This window comes from Drosophila navojoa, chromosome 4 (assembly GCF_054131105.1).
Source record: "Drosophila navojoa isolate 15081-1374.11 chromosome 4, UAZ_NAV_1.0, whole genome shotgun sequence".
NCBI lineage: Eukaryota > Metazoa > Arthropoda > Insecta > Diptera > Drosophilidae > Drosophila > Drosophila navojoa.
The window spans coordinates 2,848,536-2,868,726 of NC_142892.1; the positions used below are offsets into that span (position 1 = coordinate 2,848,536).

Here is a 20,191-nt window from a genome sequence, read left to right on the forward strand (position 1 = left end):
AAATAAATACTAAAAAGTGTAGGCAAAAAGGAGTCTGCTGCAGCGCGCGTGTATTTGACTGTGTGTGTGTGTGTATACGTTTCTTTGCCTGTATTGGTGGCACTCTGCATAAGTTAGGAGCATCGCACCGCGCCGTCAAATTCGTCGGCGTCTTCGTGCGCTTCGTTTAGTTAGCCGCCTTGACGCTTCAGCTCTGACAACCTCCGCCCCATGCGTCCTGCTAACTTGGCTTTGTTTTATTTGGCAGTAAATTGTTGTTGGCTTGGCCGCTCGTTGATTAGCCTGATGAGGCAGGCCGGCCCGCATATGCTTTTAATTGCCAAAAACGTGCAGACCCACATATCAAACAGCCAACAGACACAGACACACACACACCCAGACACAGACAGTTGGTTAGCTGTGATAAAGGAGCTCGCTTGTGCTAATGATACTGGCCCCAAAGCTTAATGGCTTAAAGTCTTAGCCAGCACCTCAAGCGCTGGCAACTGAGCCGAGAAATATATACATACATATATATATATATATGTATGTAAGATCTATAGATATATACTCGGCAGAAACTCAACGGCAAAAGCTGTCTATAAAATCTGATTAAGTAATTTGCAAGTTGGCCAACATCAAATATGCGAGCGAGGCTCAAAAAGTTGTTGGCAGCTGTATGGGGCCATGCATATTAAAGCGCCTCGTTTTGTAGGTCATCAAATATGTAAAACTCATTAATAAACTCTCAGACAAAGGCCATAGGCTCAGCACGCAGTTTCAATGGCAGCTTACACGCACACACGCACACTGATACACATATTCATAACTGAAACTTAATTAATATGAGCTAAAGTCTTATCAGGCATAATACAGTGCAGCGTGTATGTTCATGTATGCCAATCTGTGTGTGTGTGTGTGTGTGCTTATGTAATTTATTTGGCAAGGCAAAAAGGCTTAGCTCCTCGCATGCTCTTTTAACAAGTTGAAACAACAGGCAAAACAGCCATGGCAACAATACAACACACACACACACATACACACACTCGTGCACAATCGCATAGAAAACAACAATATTCAAGCGTCTGGCACAAATTTGAAATGCTTTGCCACAAAATGCAATCAAAGCAAACGGTGAAGGCGAAATTTTTGGAAAGCAAAAACCACACGCACGCAAGCATACACACACACACACACACACACACACACAGTCACTCATTCACATACTAAACAAAACCAATTAACGAGATATGTGCGAATATATAAAAAGGCACGAGAATTTGGGGAGAGAGAAAAAAAACATATTACAATGAGGAGGCGCCGGAAGAAGCCTAAGCGGCATACAAATCAAATGCGCTTAGAGGGAAAAAAAAGCTAAAATTAAAAAAGAAAACACACACTCACACATACACACATATAGCAATACAAAGGGCCTACGCGCACTCACACACACAGACACACACACACACACATGCAGCTGGCTGGTGGCAGGAGCCAAGTAGCAAGCGTTTATGCTAAACAGAGTGTAACTGCCGGGGTTGCCTGTTTGCCAGTGACATTTCTGCAAAAAGCCAAGTCCAAAAGGGAACAAAAACATGGCCCAAAGCACAGTCAAACAGACCGACCGACCGACAGACAGACAGACAGCCACAGAGAGATGTCGAGAGGCAGAGACAGAGGCTGAGTGTGAGCTGAAGAGCCGCTGCCTTTGCAGACTTAGCATACTTACAGGAGCGCGCTCTCTCTCTTGCTCGCTCTCTCTCTCTCTCTCTCTCTCTGTGTGTGTGTGGCAGGCTCAAGCTATTTTTGGCTTCAACGAACTCTCTCTCTCTCTCTGCAAGCTGCGCTCTCTCTCGGCCAACTGGCACTAACCAACTGTCAACGGGTCTGGCCCGATTGCCAACGCGGCCAAACGCCATTCAAACGCGCAGCTGAGAAAATGTAACGGACGCAAGCAGCCAGCAAAAATATAAATAGTATATATATATACATATATATTTGCATATATCTATATATATACAGATACACATACATATGTGTACAATACATATGTATATATATCTACGGAAGACGAAAGCTGAACAAGCAGAAGAAGTGGCAAAAACCAAACAAAATTACAAGTATACAAAAGAGCTAACGCATCTGTGTGTGTGTGTGTGTATGTGTGTGTCTATGTATGTGTTTGTGTGTGCGTGAACGAGTGCGTATGTGTGTCAGTATAACTGTGCTGTTGATATGTGTCTGTGTGTCAGTATACTAATACGCATGCATAGATTGAATGCTAAATTTGCAAGGCTTTAGAAATTTGAAATGGAAAGCAAAGCTAGACAGATTCATACATGTACATATGTATACACATTATATATATTTATATATTTTGTGAATGAAGGATATTGCTCAATTTGAATATTATTATTAAAAATATATTCGAATACTAAAATATTCAAAATTCCAAATTAAATATTTAAAAAGTGAAAAAAAAACTGTGGACTCATTTCAACACACTAAAAAAATAATAATAACAATAAAAAAAATTAAATGAAATTTAACAACAATATACTGAAAAAAATTATTTTCAAGTAAAATAAAAAATAAAAATAAATATGCATATGTATTTATACAAAAATATTCGTTAAAAAAAAGAATAGAAAAAGAATATAAGATAAAAATATATGAAATTAAATGAAAGAAGAATAATAAGAAATTTAAATCCAAATGTGAAAAGAAACAAGAAAAATATAATCATAATTATCAAACATTAAATAAATGAAAACAAGAAAATAAATTAAAAAAAAAAAAAATACTCACAAAATAAATAAAATAAAAAAGTTTAAATTGCAAATAAATAATCTTAAAATAATTCGGAAAATTAAACAATTGAAATTAAAATAAATAAAATAAAAACTTGAATTAATATTTTTCGTTTATTAAGAAAATACACTAAACGGATTCGGCAACTTTCTAAATTTGTAATTCGAAAATCGTCAACTAAAATCACAAAACAAAAATGTCTTTTTTTTAATATTTCAGTGTTGAACTATTAGAAATTTAACAATAGAAATCAAACCATAAGGAAAGACACACAACCTAATTGGAAACAAAAATCGTAGTAAAAATGTCAAAGGCTAAAGCTAAAGGCAAATTAAATAAGCGAACAATTCTCAAATCCAAGCACCTAAAATGAGAGAATTCAACTGCAGCAACAACAACAATAACAACAACAACGGCAGCAGGCGCAGCTTAAAGGTCGAGGACAATAAAGGTGCAGTGCGAATATAGCAATAAGCAGGACACTTAACCAAAACAAACAATCAAAAACCAAAAAACAAAAACAAAAAAAAAAAAGGCAATGGAATGGAGCATCTATTTGGATGACGAACTGAAAGAGCGACAAAGCGACAGAAATAGAAAAATGAACAGCATACTGAGCTAGAGTCGAGACATCAACGCAGCAGCCGCAAAACGAATGAGAGAGAGCGGAGCGAGGGCTAACACGAGGCAATTGGCAATTGATGTGGCCGCGGACAACAAAAACAGGAACAACAACAGGGCAACGGAGCAGAGAGACAAGCAACGAGAAGACGGCAGAACCAGGACATCAGCATCAGCATCAACAGGAGACAATCGCCGGCATAGTGTCCCATGCCAGTCGTCGTCTGCAGAGGCACACGCCCAGCGCAGTTGAGCTCGAATCGATCTCCGATTCAGTGCTGCTCTGTCAGCTATTGATGCTAGTCGTTTTGGCATTGTTCTGGTTGAGCTACGCCTGGCCAGCGCGCAGTCAAACGATATCGCATTGGCAGCGCATGCATTGAGACATTAATTAACCCATATACACGCACACACACACAGAGACACACTAACACACATACACAGCTACTAACGCATGCACTGATGTACTGACTGAATGCCTCGCTGCCTAAACAAACAACAACAACTAAATCACTGACTGAGCGACAGGAAATTAGAATTGGATAAGCAAAGAAGCTATACAACTGAACGACGACAAAGAAGAAGAAGAAGAAGAAGGAGACGAAGCAGAGATCATTACTTAACTAAATACTGCAACTGTAACTGTAAAACATCAACTAATACTTACTTTATACCAACAACAACAACAACAACAAACAACAAATTACATTTTTAATGCCACGCTAAAGTAACAAAAAACCAAAAACAAAACGTGAAGATTTTTAACTAAGCAATAATACGCGCACCCTCGAATAAAACCCTTCCAAGTCAAAAGTGAAACCCTTTTGACTTTTGCCACGCACCACAACAGCAACAACAACTAATTGCACCACCATGAGTGTTTCAGCAATGGATAAATTAACTATACTAACGCCCCGCACCCGGACGCCCCTGCTAACAATTTGGCTAGCCATAAATATGGCGCTAATCGTACAGGAGACGGGCCCCAAACGGAGCACCACAGTGCAATCTGCGTAAGTTATGCAAAATGATTGATCGATTGACCAACTGAATAGATGTAAGGTTTACGTAAACGGGGAATTGTCTAATATATTAGTTCTCATGAGTCAACAAAGGGAGTAAAAGCTGATTGACTGATTGCCAGATTAAATATGTATCGAATGGTTTATATATCTTTAGTCTATGAATCGATTGATCAATGAATCAAAAGGAATACTTTATAGATTGATTGATTGATATACTTCATGCATATGTATTGCTTTTTCTGTATAGAGAGATACCCCCATATGGATAATATGATTATTAGCTAGGGATAGAAACAGAATATAGATTAATTACTAAAGAAACCCTTATATTGATCGATTGATTGTTATACTACTGTGCAACATAACTATCCGACTGATATATCAGCAAATTGACTTTTTGACACTCCTTAAATGAACATACATTTGCCCAAGTGTTGATTGAAACAATTAGTTGATTATTCGATTTACATGCTTAGGCTGATACTCTCTTGTTGACATTTCAATCCGAGTAAATATAATTAATGAAGCTCACATAAACAAGTTATTGAATTGCTGATGGTTTGAGAAACTTCAGTAGTTGCTTGAATAATTGACTTTGTGTAATTAAAATACAACTTAGATATAATAGCTAGTTGGAGATAATGGTAAGCATACTTTAATATACTTCTAAGTGCATAAAAAAGATTATTCAAGTCTGAATAGAGATAATTGTTAGTATCGATACTGCGATATACTTTGATTTATCAGGATTTTCGTTTCATATTCCAGTTTACTTGGCTGCTACTAGATAATGAGATAGAATTAGATAGGTATTATACGGATAGAGCGCTGAGAAGTGACTCTCTTGAAGCTACTATGAAAACTTGGATAGATATGCTCAGTTTACTGTAGTGATTATGTTGTAGCTATGTAGCTACGTAGCTATGCCATATATAGTAATTAAGCATGTATTATTCATATAAAAAACAGTTCACTTTGTTTTTCACTCAACCTATTCAAAATGAATTGCTGAATAAATACAAAGCGCTTAAGCTCAATATTTTAATAACAATAAATTTTATTGTTGTGACAGCTTGCTGCAATGCACAACTGCAGCAAGTGCTTTGTGTATGTGTGTGTGTGTGTGTATGTGTCGCAATGGAGTCATAGTTCATGCTAATTTATGATTATACAAAATTAGTTGACTGCGGCTGGCTCTGGCGCTGCCACTGAAAAATGTTCACCGTGGCTAATTAGGCGCAATGACAGCTTGTTTTCGACCAGGTCAACAGTAAATGCTACAGTAAACACTGCTACAGTGAGGACGTGTTTTGTTGTCGTTGTTGTTGTTGTTGTTGTTTTTACTTTCGAAATAAATGTTAGCAATTTATTAAGCTCGCATTTGCATGTAGCCCAAGGGCTATTAAAAAGCGACGCAGGCTGAAAAATGACAACTGGCAGGCGCAGCACTCGTAATTACCGAGTGGCGGGGTGGGAGGAGAAGGAGGGCCGTCACATACCCCTTGCATATTGAAGAGAAAGGTAGTTTGTTTGGCTTTCGAAAGGTGCATGCGACATATTTGATTAGCGGTCTAAAAGAAATGTCCACAATTCTGGCATTTGGCAATGTTTTGCTTTTCCTTTTCGGGTTAACGTTCATTAGGCCATATTTACGTGCAGTGGAAAAACAGAATGACAGAGGTTGAGGTAGGGTAGACACACACACACACACACACACACACACACACACACACACACACACACAACATTTGCATAAGCCGCCCAAAGCAGGCAATTGAAGTAAATCAAATGGCTGTGCCCAAAGTCTCCGAGGCGAACGCCACTAACTAGAGCTGAGACATACAAATGCACGTTTATGGGCTTAGCCGATCGCGTGTAGTGCCCATCCAGCTGGGGCGGAGGAGAGGCGGCGGCAGAGATGGGGCCGCGAATGTCGTGGAAATGTGGCAAGTGGCACGATTTTCAGCACAGTTGGCTGCTTATTTGGGCCAGGCGGCATTGGAGTTGACTTTACGCCACTTTTTCATGCAACATTGCACAGCCAACACACATCCAGCTATGCAGCACAGCAAATGATAGCCTTGCCTGCACACACACACACACACACACACGCACATAGACACGAAGCAAGTTGCCGCCAAGAAAGGTTAAAGGCCAAAGCAACACAACGACACAATTTGTGCGAGCACAGAAAAAAACTGAAATCAAAGAGGAGAGAAAAAAAGTGCGACGCCTGCTGCTGTTCACTTTAGACCCAACAACTTCCTGCCTGGCTGGAGACTGGACACGGCTGGCACTAGCTGCTGCTGCTGCTGCTGCTTCGGCTCCTGCTCCTGCTCCTCCACCTCCTTCTCGTATCGCCCGCTGTGCCCTGTTGTGCGGCACTTGCCACACAAGTGCGCACTTCACTTGGAATTTATTGATGGCAGATAATGCCGAAGTGCCAGCGACAAAGCAACACCGCCCAACTGACGACAGCAGCAGCAATGTGTATTGGTTGTGCGTGTGTGAGTGTGCGTGTGTGTGCCTAGCTGCATCGTTCAGCAACGTGAGAGTAGATTGTTTTGTTAGGGCTTGGCAGACCCGAAAATGCACTAAAAACAGATAGGAGCAGTCGAGTTAAGGCAATCGAGGCCAATAAAGTGTTCTGAAATATACCTGATTTAATGCGAAAAATTCCTTAACAAGAATATATCTGCTCCAAATTTTCAATTTACACCAAACTTTGCATAATTTATAGAAAATTTAAAATATGTAGCTTAACAAAATCAAAACTGAACAACAAATTCTATTGAATGTCATGTATTTATTAAGTTAACTATAACCTTTATACGTCATCTAGAACTTAGAAACTGCGCCGTAAATGCTGAGCAAATTTTCATGTAAGTCTTCCTCATCTTACCCTTACACACTCGACTACTTTGGCCCCATGCCCCGGTGTAAGTGTATTTGCTAAAAAAAATATGCTGCCCGAGACGCTGCCAGCAGCTGGGACAACAGCTCGCCGTCGAGTGCCATTGAGCGTAAATTGTTGTTCCTTCACATTTTGAGAATGATTGAGAATATCCACAAAGGGTCTGGCCACAGACAGAATACAGGATGGCGACAAGGGAGACCTAGCAAGGGGGCCTAGCTAACCTAGCTAGCTAGCTGGCTCGCTGTTCGGCCAGCCTTTGCCATTTTCAATGCGCTTTTCAAACATTTAATAAAGCCCAGACACGGCAGCAGGCAGCATTGGCCCGGGCCGGCTGTTTCACTCCTCAATTGTGTCTCGTAATGCAATTCGCGCAGCAACATTTTCGCCTTTTCTTTTTCAATATATTTGCCAGCCTTAGCCTGCTTGTTAGACACTTTGTGTGTGTGTGTGCTTCTGCTGTCTGTTGATGTTCACTTTGAAAATGTCAACGACTTGTCAGAGTAATGCAGTTTTTTTTTATGCATTTGCCCTCACATTTAGCTGTTGAATCAATTGAATTTGAAATTTGATTGCATCAAAGCTCTGTCTAATGCGATGCTTAGGCATATTCCATACGTGAAGGAAGGCTAAGAGTAGAGCGAGAAGTTTGCTCTAATGGGGTATATAATATATAAGAATATACAACTGTCTATGCCTATATATATTATTAATAAGAATGATACAAAAAATAATACAGCTTAGTCTTCCTTTCTATTTTTCTCTTCAATTTCGAGCATATTTCTAATCCCTCAAATATGTTTCTCTTTGTTCGATTCAATAATGTTGTCACACCCACATAAAAATCTAGCTTTCATGCTGTTTGTGTGTGTGTGAGTGTGTTTGCGTGGGCGTGGTCAGCTGCTAACATGTTTATCCGGCCATTTTTCCTGTGCTCTCATGCTCCAAGCATCAGCGTTCGCCTCTGAAATATGTTTATTTTTCGGAAACGTCAGGCATCAAGTTATCACTTTATTAAAAAACGCTTAGTCACATGTTGGGTTTCACAATTGCCGCGTAAAAGTCCCGAGTCACACACCCACACACACCCACACACACACATACACACGGAGAGAAAGTCGTTTTACTGCGTAAAATAAAGGCCTTTGCCAAGTTGTGCTGCTTATCTTGAAGCTGGCAATGCCAGCTAGACTTTTGTCTGACATGGGTGTCCCGGATTTTGAGAGCGACAAGAACTAGAGAGAGAGAGAGAGAGAGAGAGAAAGAGACAGAGAAAGAGGAAGAGTAGATGTGCCGTAGTGCTGAGTGGCAGCAGGATAATGTTTTGCTAGCTGCTTTTTTATTCTTTTTTTTTCGTTTGCTTTTGCTTCGCATTTCCGTTTTGTTTTAACATAACACTTGAATTTATGCAATGGCGCGTGTCCAACGCAGCGTATACGTAATGGCCCAACGCTAAAAGTGCCACTAAAAACGACAACGACAACGGCAACGGCAACGGCAATGGCAACAGCAACAATCACAACAACAGCAATGTCAACAAACAATAACAAAGATATTTCTTACATTTTCATTTGCTGCCGAGCAACATAAGTTACGCAGGGGCGTTGCCACACACACACACCAACACACTGACACACTGCCACACACACAGAGGTACAAAGGCAAGCAACGCTACAGATAAGACAACAAAACAACTGTGGCCAGCGATAATATGGCGGATGGTGTTGGCATAACACTTGGCGACACGTTTTGGGCTTGGACCTAGCGCTCGCTGCTGCGCATGACATTCTATTGTTGTTGTTGTTGTGGCTGCGGCTGTTACAACTTTTATTGTGCTGCTGCTGCTGCTGCTTGAAACTTGTGCAAGCCACTTTGCAATTCTGTGTGTTACTGAAAGGAGCAGAGAAAAAAGCATTGCCTACTTATGCGCGCAGTGCACGCCTGCACAATGGGCCAAATGAGCACTTTTGGTGTTCAAACATGTATAGCTGAAAATGGAAGTTTGTAGCGAAGTTTTAAGAGTTTTCAGTAAAGCAGAAAGTTAAATAAAATATTTTATTTTGTATTAACTTTTCGGAAAAGTTTCAGCATGAGAATTTCCAATTAGAACTTTTTATATATCTCGAAAAGTTGTTTTATTTCTATTAATATTATATGCATTCACATCATTTCTTAGCTGTAATAAACATATTTATGCAGCAGTAAATATAACTTTTTATTAGTTCATGCACTTGCAGCAATTGCTTCAGGGAATGTATTACAATAACAATATAATTTATGAACTGGGCCACGCCTACTGCAGACTTTTGCATGCATATTAATCAAGTTATTATATGAGAAATTATAGGGTATAAATACTTTGGGGGAAATTCAGCCATGGCTTGGTGTATATATAAATATTTTTATACATTTTGCATACCCTGTAATATTTGAAAATCTTTCAATAAAGGCAGATATACGAAATATCATGCTCTTGCTTTACAAATCAATATTGAGTCTATAAGAAAATACTCAGCTTGAAGTGCTTATTTTGTATACCCTGTAGTCTAAAAGCGATGGGTATTAGCATTTTTAACAGCTACTGCGAAAACTGTGAAGAAACTGTTTTAAAATTATGAAACCAAACTATTTAAACCCTCTTTCCTATACATTTATAATCGTATGCACTAAAATATATACCCTGTAATTAAAAAAAAAGGGTTAAGCACTCTTTCTGACCAAAATTCGACAATTAAAATACATAAATTATGTTTGGAATAATAAATATAATAAGAACATATATATTTATATCATCTCTGTCGTTATGAAATACAGGGTAATCGCTAGTTTATCACTTTCGTGGGCTAAGCAACTCGACAAGCCTTACAATAAGATAACAAACAGTCAATTCAACTTGTGTGCTCGCTACATGTCTCAATAGGCAAATATTTGGACGCTGCTTGAATATTTTCGAGTGCACTCAATAGCCAAGTAATCCACAGAGACACACACATGCACACACTCACTCACACTCGCACAGTTATTTACATACGCACACACACACATGTCACCCCCTTGTGTTTGCATTGCGGCGGCTGTCCTCGCGCAGCTGCATAAATAAGTTGATAAAATGTGGCATTCTAATTAGTTCAGCTCATTTGCATATGACGTATACGACATGCTGTATACGTCCGGCCACGCCCCAATACTGTTTGCCTAGCGATTGCCGGCGCATAGCGCTGTCAGATTAAACATTTTTGCTCTGTCCTCTTCTGCAGCCGCCGTCTGAAATGCTTTATGTACAAATATTGTAATAGGCGCAATAACAAATATTGCGCATACGCAGCGGTGTGGGCGCGTATGAAGTGCTGCCATCTTAAACTCAAATCAAATAGCAATCAAAACTTTTTCATTATCCAAAAGGCAAAGCCGCATATCAACTGTTGGCAGCCCATCAACTGAAACAACAACAACAACAACGACGACAAGTGTAGGAGCTAGAAGCTTGCCTTTTTTATTGTGCTCATATATACTCATCTATGTGCGTGTGTGTACATGTCTGTGTGTATGTGTGTGTATTTATAAATAGGCTGCCATTTTTTTTTTTTTTTTTCATTTTGCGGCGGCTTTTGGCTTAATGCGTATACATAAAAGAGATTCAAAGAGAAAGAGAGAGAGACCGAATGAGAGCGAGAGAGTAAGAGTGAGAGAGCGTGTGCGCTCAGACTGCCTTGATTACAGCTTACAGCTGCTTGCTAAATTAAAAGCAATTCAGCTCTAATAATAATTGAATCAAAATTTATATGAAAATTTTGAAAATGTGACAAAATGGAAATGGAAAAGCGAACAACGAATAACGAAACATTTTTGTTGAACTGCGCGCGCGCACAAAGCAGCTCATATTGGGTGTTTATTTGCAGGCGTAACTTTTATTAAATTGTGATTTCACTCACGCACACACAAGAGCGGCAGGCACACACACACACACACACACACATACACTCGAGCAAGACAGTTAAAATGCCAACAAACGCGCTTTAATAGCACAGTTTAGCGCAGAATAGACGCAAATAAACAGAGTCATGCCAGGGATTTGCCATAAATAATACACACAAGCACACACACACACACATGCATATATACAGCACATATATGTGCACTCACATAAATAAATATATAAAATATATACATACATATACATTTCTATATGTACATATATGTATGTATGTTTATGTGGCCCGTTTGACTGTTTGACTTTGCGTGGGTGTGTGCACTTGGTACCAAATAAAGTAAATGTAGCACAAAAGCACACACACATGCACATATACATGTAAGCACACATGCAGGCACACACATGCACACATACCTGCAGCAGCCTTTTCCATTTCATCCGTTTTTATACCCTGTAGCCATAAAATGTCTAGCAACGCAAGGCCTTAATAAAGTTGTATAAATGTTGATGACAACCAAGAGCTCTGGCAGCTAGCAGCCTATAGAACAAATAACATATTTGTATGTACATATATATACATTATATGTCCTTATTTATATATCTTTTACAATATGCTTAAATAAATACATATAGCAAATTTGTTATGTGAAGCACTTTTCTAATATACTGGATATATGTTATGTACTCTGGATTTATATGAAAACAGGAATGAGATATATATATAAAATGAATAGACTGTATTCAAGAAAAATGAATATCGCATTCGAAGATAATGTCACATTATACATATACGAGTATATATAAATTATATATGTATAAAATTATAACAGAAGAAACTCTTGTCTTTTTATAGATTAAATATTATTTGCATTTCTTTTCGGTTTTCTCTCGTAAAATATCTTGTTGTCTCAGTCTGTCTCATTATCTCGCTCTCAGTCACTCTCTCTCTTTCTCTATCTCTCTCTCTCTCTCCCTTCCTCATCCTCTTTTTCTCCTGTTATCTTTCTTATTATTTCGCAATCTTTCCTTCAAGAGCTCGGGTCTTTAGTCCTTAAATAGAAATTCCTCCATTTTCTATAGGATTACATCAATGTATATTTGTGAAAGGTTTCTTCACTTTTAATTACAGATTTTTAAATTTTTCAACTACAACTACATTTTAATACAAAATCATTTTCTTCTCGTTTGTCTTTTATATAGAACTGGCGGCGGCAGCATGTTGGGTGATGTAAACATATCCGCTATACTCGACTCCTTTAGTGTTAGTTACGACAAAAGAGTAAGACCCAATTATGGTGGTAAGTACGAGCAAATTAACATTTTTACAATAGATAAACATATTAATATATGAAGAACAACTAGACAACACTATAAAAAGAAAAAAATGTAGGCTAAACGCGACTTGAATGCGAGGGGGCACCAACTCTATATATATCAACAACAACCAAATATTTATAATGTAGCAAGGACCGTTGCCTCATCATATATTTAGTTTTCTTATAACAGACTAGTGTAATATGCATATATACATATTCCATATAAAACAATATATATCAGTATATATATAAATACACCTATATAATCATGCCGTGTTTCAGGACCTCCTGTCGAAGTCGGAGTCACCATGTATGTGCTATCAATCAGCTCGCTCTCAGAAGTGAAAATGGTACAAACTAAATGAAACTTTGTACCTTAAACTAATTTTTTTGTAACGTTAAGCGCTCTCTCTCTCTATGTATATGTCTCTGTCTCTCTCTCTCTCTCTAACTCGCTCGCATAATCTCTGTCTCTGTTGTTGGAATTATTTCAGTTTTCATGATTTATTATTGTATTTCGATTTCACTTTACTTTAGTAATTGAATTTTCAATAAAACACGGCTTCAGTTATATAACAACACACACACATATATACAAATATATATAAATATATATAATATTAATTAATAAACACTTGTTTTTGTTTCTGAAACACGAGTTCGTAGTACAATTTGTATAAAATGTAATTTTTTTCATTTGTGTATCCTTCTGGCTTTACTTATCAGTTTTTTAGCTCTTCTGTTTCTTTCAATTATGATTTAGCTTATCTTTGAACTTCTTGTAGGTTTCTCGCCAGTTAGTGCTGACTCCTCTTAGGTTCAGACTGTTCGAATAATAGGTACCGAAAGTGAGGCAACCAGAAAAGAAACGAAATGATTGATCTTGAACTTGTTTATTTTAGAACTAACTACAAAACTAAACTTAAGATTGGCAATGCTTTTTTCCTAATATACGACTCTCACGCTTTTACTTAGTGTGTAAAACGAGATTCACTCTCACTGTCTCTCACTCTCTCTCTCTCTGTGTCAATTTTGTTCTGTAATTGGTTACGAGCACAATTAAACAAGCTTTCCTTACCCTAATTACCTAATTAATCCAATCACACAACAATCTAGTGATTCATCCAACACTCACAATTCCAAAACGAAAAAAAATCAAAATTAACTTTCGTTTAGCCATTTCATTGTGGATTTTTTGTTCGTCTCCTTCTACTTCCTGATTTTTAATAAGCTCTCTGTCTCCCACGCCCCGAAACCACTCACTCACGCATATCATACAAGGCTTTAAGATACAAATTCTCTTAACTTGCAGCTGCCAACAATTCTGAACCACTCAAAGCTTTTCCAAATGGTGTGTTTTACCGCTTTCACAGCAAACGATAAATTTTAAATAATTATAGAAAACGAAACTATTTTTTTCATTACGCTAGCGTTTATAGCTTTAATAGAGCTGTGCAAAAACATAAACAAAAAATACTTAGAAAAAAAAACTCGAATAGTTGATTTGGTTTTCATTCGGCGCGTGCAATAAGACAAAAGCAAAACCTCAAGCACAACCAAAGAAAAATAAATAGAAAAACGCGCACAACTGTACTTTATATACTTGATTTTGCCTATAAAAAATTAAAAAAAAATAATTATATTAATATGAGAAAAACAAAATATTATATGGAGATAAATATATATGAAACAGCTGACAGTGTTAGCAAAAAGTCTGCTGCCTGTCTGCTTTCTTTCATGGTGTGTGTGTAAGATTCATACAATAATTTTTTGGTTACACTAACAACAACTACATCAACAACAAAACGACAACAACAACAACCACAACAACAGCGACAGTCAAACACAAAAATAGCAAGAACAAAGAAAAGTAAATACCTCAATCGTCAATGTGTGTGTGTATATGTTGCAGGTCCCCCTGTGGAGGTCGGCGTCACAATGTATGTGCTCAGTATCAGTTCGGTTTCGGAAGTTCTCATGGTACATACCAACCAAATCTAATAATAAAAAAAAACATCATTACCAACAACAAAAAATATTTAAAAAAAAAAAATAGAAAATCAAATTTTCTGTTTTCTTTCAAAACAAAAACAAAATGTTAAGAAATCATGTCTTCCTAATTTAACTCTCAACCAAAAATCTGTACCCCTTACTCTCTCTCTATCTCTCTCTCTTTGTCATACTCTCCTATTCTCTCTCTCTCTCTCTCTCTCTCTGTCCTTTTTGCCTTTACTCTCGCTTAACACACATTTTGTGACCACAATTTATCCATAGTTAATTTCGCTTGATTTTAATTTCATATTATCGACTCATTTTTCATTTGAAAACATTGAAAGCAAATTGCAAATTTCCAAATGCATATATATATTCATTATACAAAAATATATAAACATTATTTTAAATATATATATATAAACCCATATATTCTAAAAAACAAAATTTTTAACAATTAAATGTTGTGTTCATAATTGTTTTTGCAATGCCATTCAAATTTGTCCTTGGCCCAAAATAAAGTACAAATCAAATAACTCATTTATCTTTTTTTCAATTGGAATATCATAGGCAATTGAAAAAATCTAAGCTTTAATCTTTTGCTACATTGCTCTTTGCCTGGTGTTCTATTCTATGCCTAAAATCGAAAAGCTCAAATCTCTAAAACAAAAATTTGATTATCTTACCTTTTTTATTTTTAACATAACTTGCCCGACTCTCTATCTCCAATTGATACATCTACATATATTCCTGTTTTTTGTTTTTTCTTTTTTATTGCATCCCGCATTATTGGATAATCTTCATTAATTTTCTATTCAAATGCTATTCTATTCAATGGCTTTAAGCTACAAAATTTGTCCACTTATCGTACTTTATTATGGCCAATGACAAACGATAATCACAGCAGTCCCCACAGACAAAAGGCTGCGCGCATGCGTTTTTGTTACCAAAAAAAAAAAAAAAAAAAAAACAAACAAATATTTATAAAAATATGAATGAATATGAATCATGTACGTCATATAGCATACTCGTACAATATATACATATATTAAACTCAATGTCATATGTGATATACATATAAATATATACAACTACTCAATATAGCAAAACGTATATAAGTGTTCAAGATACTTCTGTGTTTAATTTTTAACATTTTCGACAGGTCAACTGAGCGCAACAGCAAAAAGAAAAAATATATTTAATTAATTCATATTTTGCTTATTCTTTCGAAAATTAATCAATTTTTTAGAGATTTTCGTTCATCAGCCAAAGACTTAAACCAAAAGATACAGACAATTGGATATACACAAATTTCTGTTTTAGTTCTTTTAATACTCCACTTAATGAAGTAAACATCATGGAAGTTCTGCATTTGACTATATTATAGTTTTCTTCCCCCACGATTTTTCTAACGATTGGACAAATTCGAATATAAGAAATTGGCTCGAAATTTAGCGAAATATATATATAACACTTGCTAACAAACACTTCACTTGAAATGAGGTCGCTAGAGAATAGCATTCGATTGGCCCCCACCCAAGTAAGAAAACAAATAAAAACTGATAAAGTAAGATACTTTTGCGAGCAATGCCAAAACCCATATATGTATAAATATATGTGTGAAATCAGATACACCGTACTTAAGCACCCTCAATACGCTACACATACTAGCTGCACAATGCTGGGCGAATCGACACGTGCACTGTCTTTTTCTGGTTTTATTTGCTGGGCTTTGGCATCCAGTCAATAGCAATCAATTTATGTGAAATAAACGTGGTTAACATAACAGCAACATGTACACGAGATCGGGGCAACGCAAATACAAAACACGGCACACGAAACAATACCCAACCGCCTCATGCCAACAGCAAAAGCAACAAAAACGACAGCAATTTTGTAGTTTCTGTCATGCATACACCTTAACAACAAAACTAAAACATTCGCATAAACATACTATTATATAACTTTATTTCGTTTATAAGTTTACACTTTCTATTTTGTTGAAAAGAAAAATACACACACTCATAAAACGAATAAAATGGGTATCTGAACGATTGTTAAAAATAAAACGAATGGAGACAAGGTAAAAATTTAAGCAAGTGATACTAATAGCAGCTTGAGAAGCAAATGCGGTTTTAAATATAGGATGGAAACACGGATAGAGATACACAATAGGGGCCTAGGTAGAGATACAGATACAGATACAGATACAGATACAGATACAGATACAGATACAGATACAGATACAGATACAGATACAGATACAGATACAGATACAGATACAGATACAGATACAGATACAGATACAGATACAGATACAGATACAGATACAGATACAGATACAGATACAGATACAGATACAGATACAGATACAGATACAGATACAGATACAGATACAGATACAGATACAGATACAGATACAGATACAGATACAGATACAGATACAGATACAGATACAGATACAGATACAGATACAGATACAGATACAGATACAGATACAGATACAGATACAGATACAGATACAGATACAGATACAGATACAGATACAGATACAGATACAGATACAGATACAGATACAGATACAGATACAGATACAGATACAGATACAGATACAGATACAGATACAGATACAGATACAGATACAGATACAGATACAGATACAGATACAGATACAGATACAGATACAGATACAGATACAGATACAGATACAGATACAGATACAGATACAGATACAGATACAGATACAGATACAGATACAGATACAGATACAGATACAGATACAGATACAGATACAGATACAGATACAGATACAGATACAGATACAGATACAGATACAGATACAGATACAGATACAGATACAGATCAGATACAGATACAGATACAGATACAGATACAGATACAGATACAGATACAGATACAGATACAGATACAGATACAGATACAGATACAGATACAGATACAGATACAGATACAGATACAGATACAGATACAGATACAGATACAGATACAGATACAGATACAGATACAGATACAGATACAGATACAGATACAGATACAGATACAGATACAGATACAGATACAGATACAGATACAGATACAGATACAGATACAGATACAGATACAGATACAGATACAGATACAGATACAGATACAGATACAGATACAGATACAGATACAGATACAGATACAGATACAGATACAGATACAGATACAGATACAGATACAGATACAGATACAGATACAGATACAGATACAGATACAGATACAGATACTTGATTCAAGACGAGAGATAAATAGGATATAAATACCCCGACTATATATAAATATAATATATACTTAATGATTTTGCATAGAGTGGAACCTGTATATATAAATATATAGTATATGAACACCTATATATATAACTACCTGAACAGCTCTTTCTTATTTTTTGCTGTTCTTAAACCTTTGTTCAAGTTTTGTTTTTGGCGTGCCTGTACCGAGTGGAAACCAAATCTGCTAGAGTTGAACTTAAGCCTGAAACGTAGATTAAATAATTTATCAAAGGCGTTGAGAATTGCATAAATTATGTCACGAGTGCCTCGGGCGATTCTGTGATCAAGTTAATATATACGATAAAAGTACCTAAAAGTGCTCTAGCTATGCGATTTCTTACAAATATCACTTGCATCTAAAGAATTTATATTTAGTTTTGTTGACTTTATTATTTTAAGAGTACGGAAAACGATTTGTGTGAAGTCCAATCCTATAGCAACCAACAAACACAATACACATACAAATGTTTAAACACCTATTGACTGTACCATAACAAAAATAATTCCTAAGCTCCCAAACCTCGCCTTGCCTAGCTCCAGTACCGCTTCCTTAAGTAAATATAACTATATAGAACGCTTTAGCTTTAAGGCACTGCCAACAGCCGCAGCAGCAGGACAACAAAGAGCCAAGCCAAGACAAGCCAAACCAAGCTAGCAAAAGTTAAGATCTCTCTCTCGCTCTCTATCTAACTCTTTAGCCATCTTTCTCTTTCTTGCTGTACAAATGGATTTTATATAGTCATTTGCCTTAGATTTAGCGAACAAAATAATACCTAAAATATAAGTAACAAATCTCTCAAGTAAACAGAATATCTCTAAACTACTTCACATCACAGCAAATCAAACAATTTGTGAGAGGTTTCTGAACTGCTTACTGTATATAAGCTTATCTACTTACAATTCCTTCAAATTAATTTCATTTCATTTTTCGTTTCAAGCTTTTCAGTTTGCTTAATTTCAGTTTATTTCCATTTAAACAATATATATTATTGCTGCCCAAAATATTGTAAGTTTGATGTTTTTGCATGCCTGAAACTTAAATGTATTTTTAGACCCACCCCTGCCAAAAAAAAGTAAAACATAAAAAGAAAAGGCCCGTCCAAGTCCATTATATTTATAAATTGTTGCACGATATTGTTAACTTTTCCAAACGTTTCAGTTTTTTTTGTGAATTTTCTTTGTGTTGTGTCTTATATAAAACGCATTTATGATTTTCATAATTAGCGAACTCTATAAATATACATATATATATAATATGAACTCTATTAAATCTGTGCGAAATTTTATTCTATTTTCCGAAATTCTTTAAACAAAATTTTCGAAAACTTACTTTTCAATATATCTATATTAGTTTTATATATTCAATCATTTTTATTTTATTATACATATATATAATATTTAGTCCTAACTGCTATCAAGTTTACTAATAAGAAACAAACATCTCTTTTTGCTCCCACTTTGTAATTGAAATCGAAATCGATAAAAAAAAAAAAAAAAACAAAACAAACAAATACGTATGATTATCGTATACGATATAGGACTTTACATTGGATTTTTACTTTCGTCAATTTTGGACCGATCCTCGTTTAGCGTATAGAAAACGACCTGGTGTAGAAACACTATCGGTTGGATCAGAATTCATAAAGAATATTTGGGTACCTGACACCTTTTTTGTAAATGAAAAACAATCATATTTTCACATTGCAACAACCAGTAATGAATTCATTCGTGTGCATCATTCTGGATCGATAACAAGAAGTATTAGGTAAAAATCAACTATCTTCAGCAAATTCAATGCAAAATTTTACAAATTTTTACAATCTATATGTGTATGTGTGTAACTAACTAACAAAAAACAAAATACTTTTTTTATTAAAAAGAAAAAACTTTTGACTGCAAATAGTAAAAAAAAAAAAAAAAAAAAAAAACAATTTTCTTTTGTTCTCAATTATTTCTTAACCCTTCTTGCAACTTTATACTGTTTTTTGATGTGTGTGTATAAATGGATGTTGTAATTTACTAATCCAAAAACAAAAAATGTTATATTAAATTATTTTAAAAACTATATTTATCGAATATGAAACGAAAAGTTCAACAAAATGAAAAACAGTTTTCAATCAAGTGAGTTCAATTGGCAAAAGTGAAAGCGATCGAAAGTTGGCAACTCTTACTATATATATTCCGAGTGTACTTGAATCAATGGTAAAAAGAAAAGTAAAAATTAAAATATCTATTTTGCATATTTCATTGCACAAAATGAAGTTTGCAAAGGAAATTGTAGAAAACCC

The 20,191-nt window shown here is 35.9% G+C and overlaps 1 protein-coding gene across 10 annotated transcripts in view; it reads left to right on the forward strand.

Annotated features, from left to right (window-relative positions):
- Rdl (Resistant to dieldrin) overlaps window positions 1–20,191 on the forward strand; it is a 38,472-nt gene that overhangs the window by 736 nt on the left and 17,545 nt on the right. For 5 of the 10 annotated variants that reach the window (XM_018101517.3, XM_018101510.3, XM_018101514.3 and 2 more), the window contains exons 2-5: window positions 3,010–4,424; window positions 12,482–12,579; window positions 12,880–12,947; window positions 19,442–19,668. In XM_018101517.3, the coding sequence (XP_017957006.1) occupies window positions 4,285–4,424; window positions 12,482–12,579; window positions 12,880–12,947; window positions 19,442–19,668 (533 nt within the window). In that variant the 5' untranslated portion in view covers window positions 3,010–4,284. Of the gene's footprint in view, window positions 1–530; window positions 2,100–3,009; window positions 4,425–12,481; window positions 12,580–12,879; window positions 12,948–14,509; window positions 14,578–19,441; window positions 19,669–20,191 lie in introns of those variants that run through there. The other 5 variants (XM_018101512.3, XM_018101511.3, XM_089259089.1 and 2 more) reach the window with 4 other exon arrangements.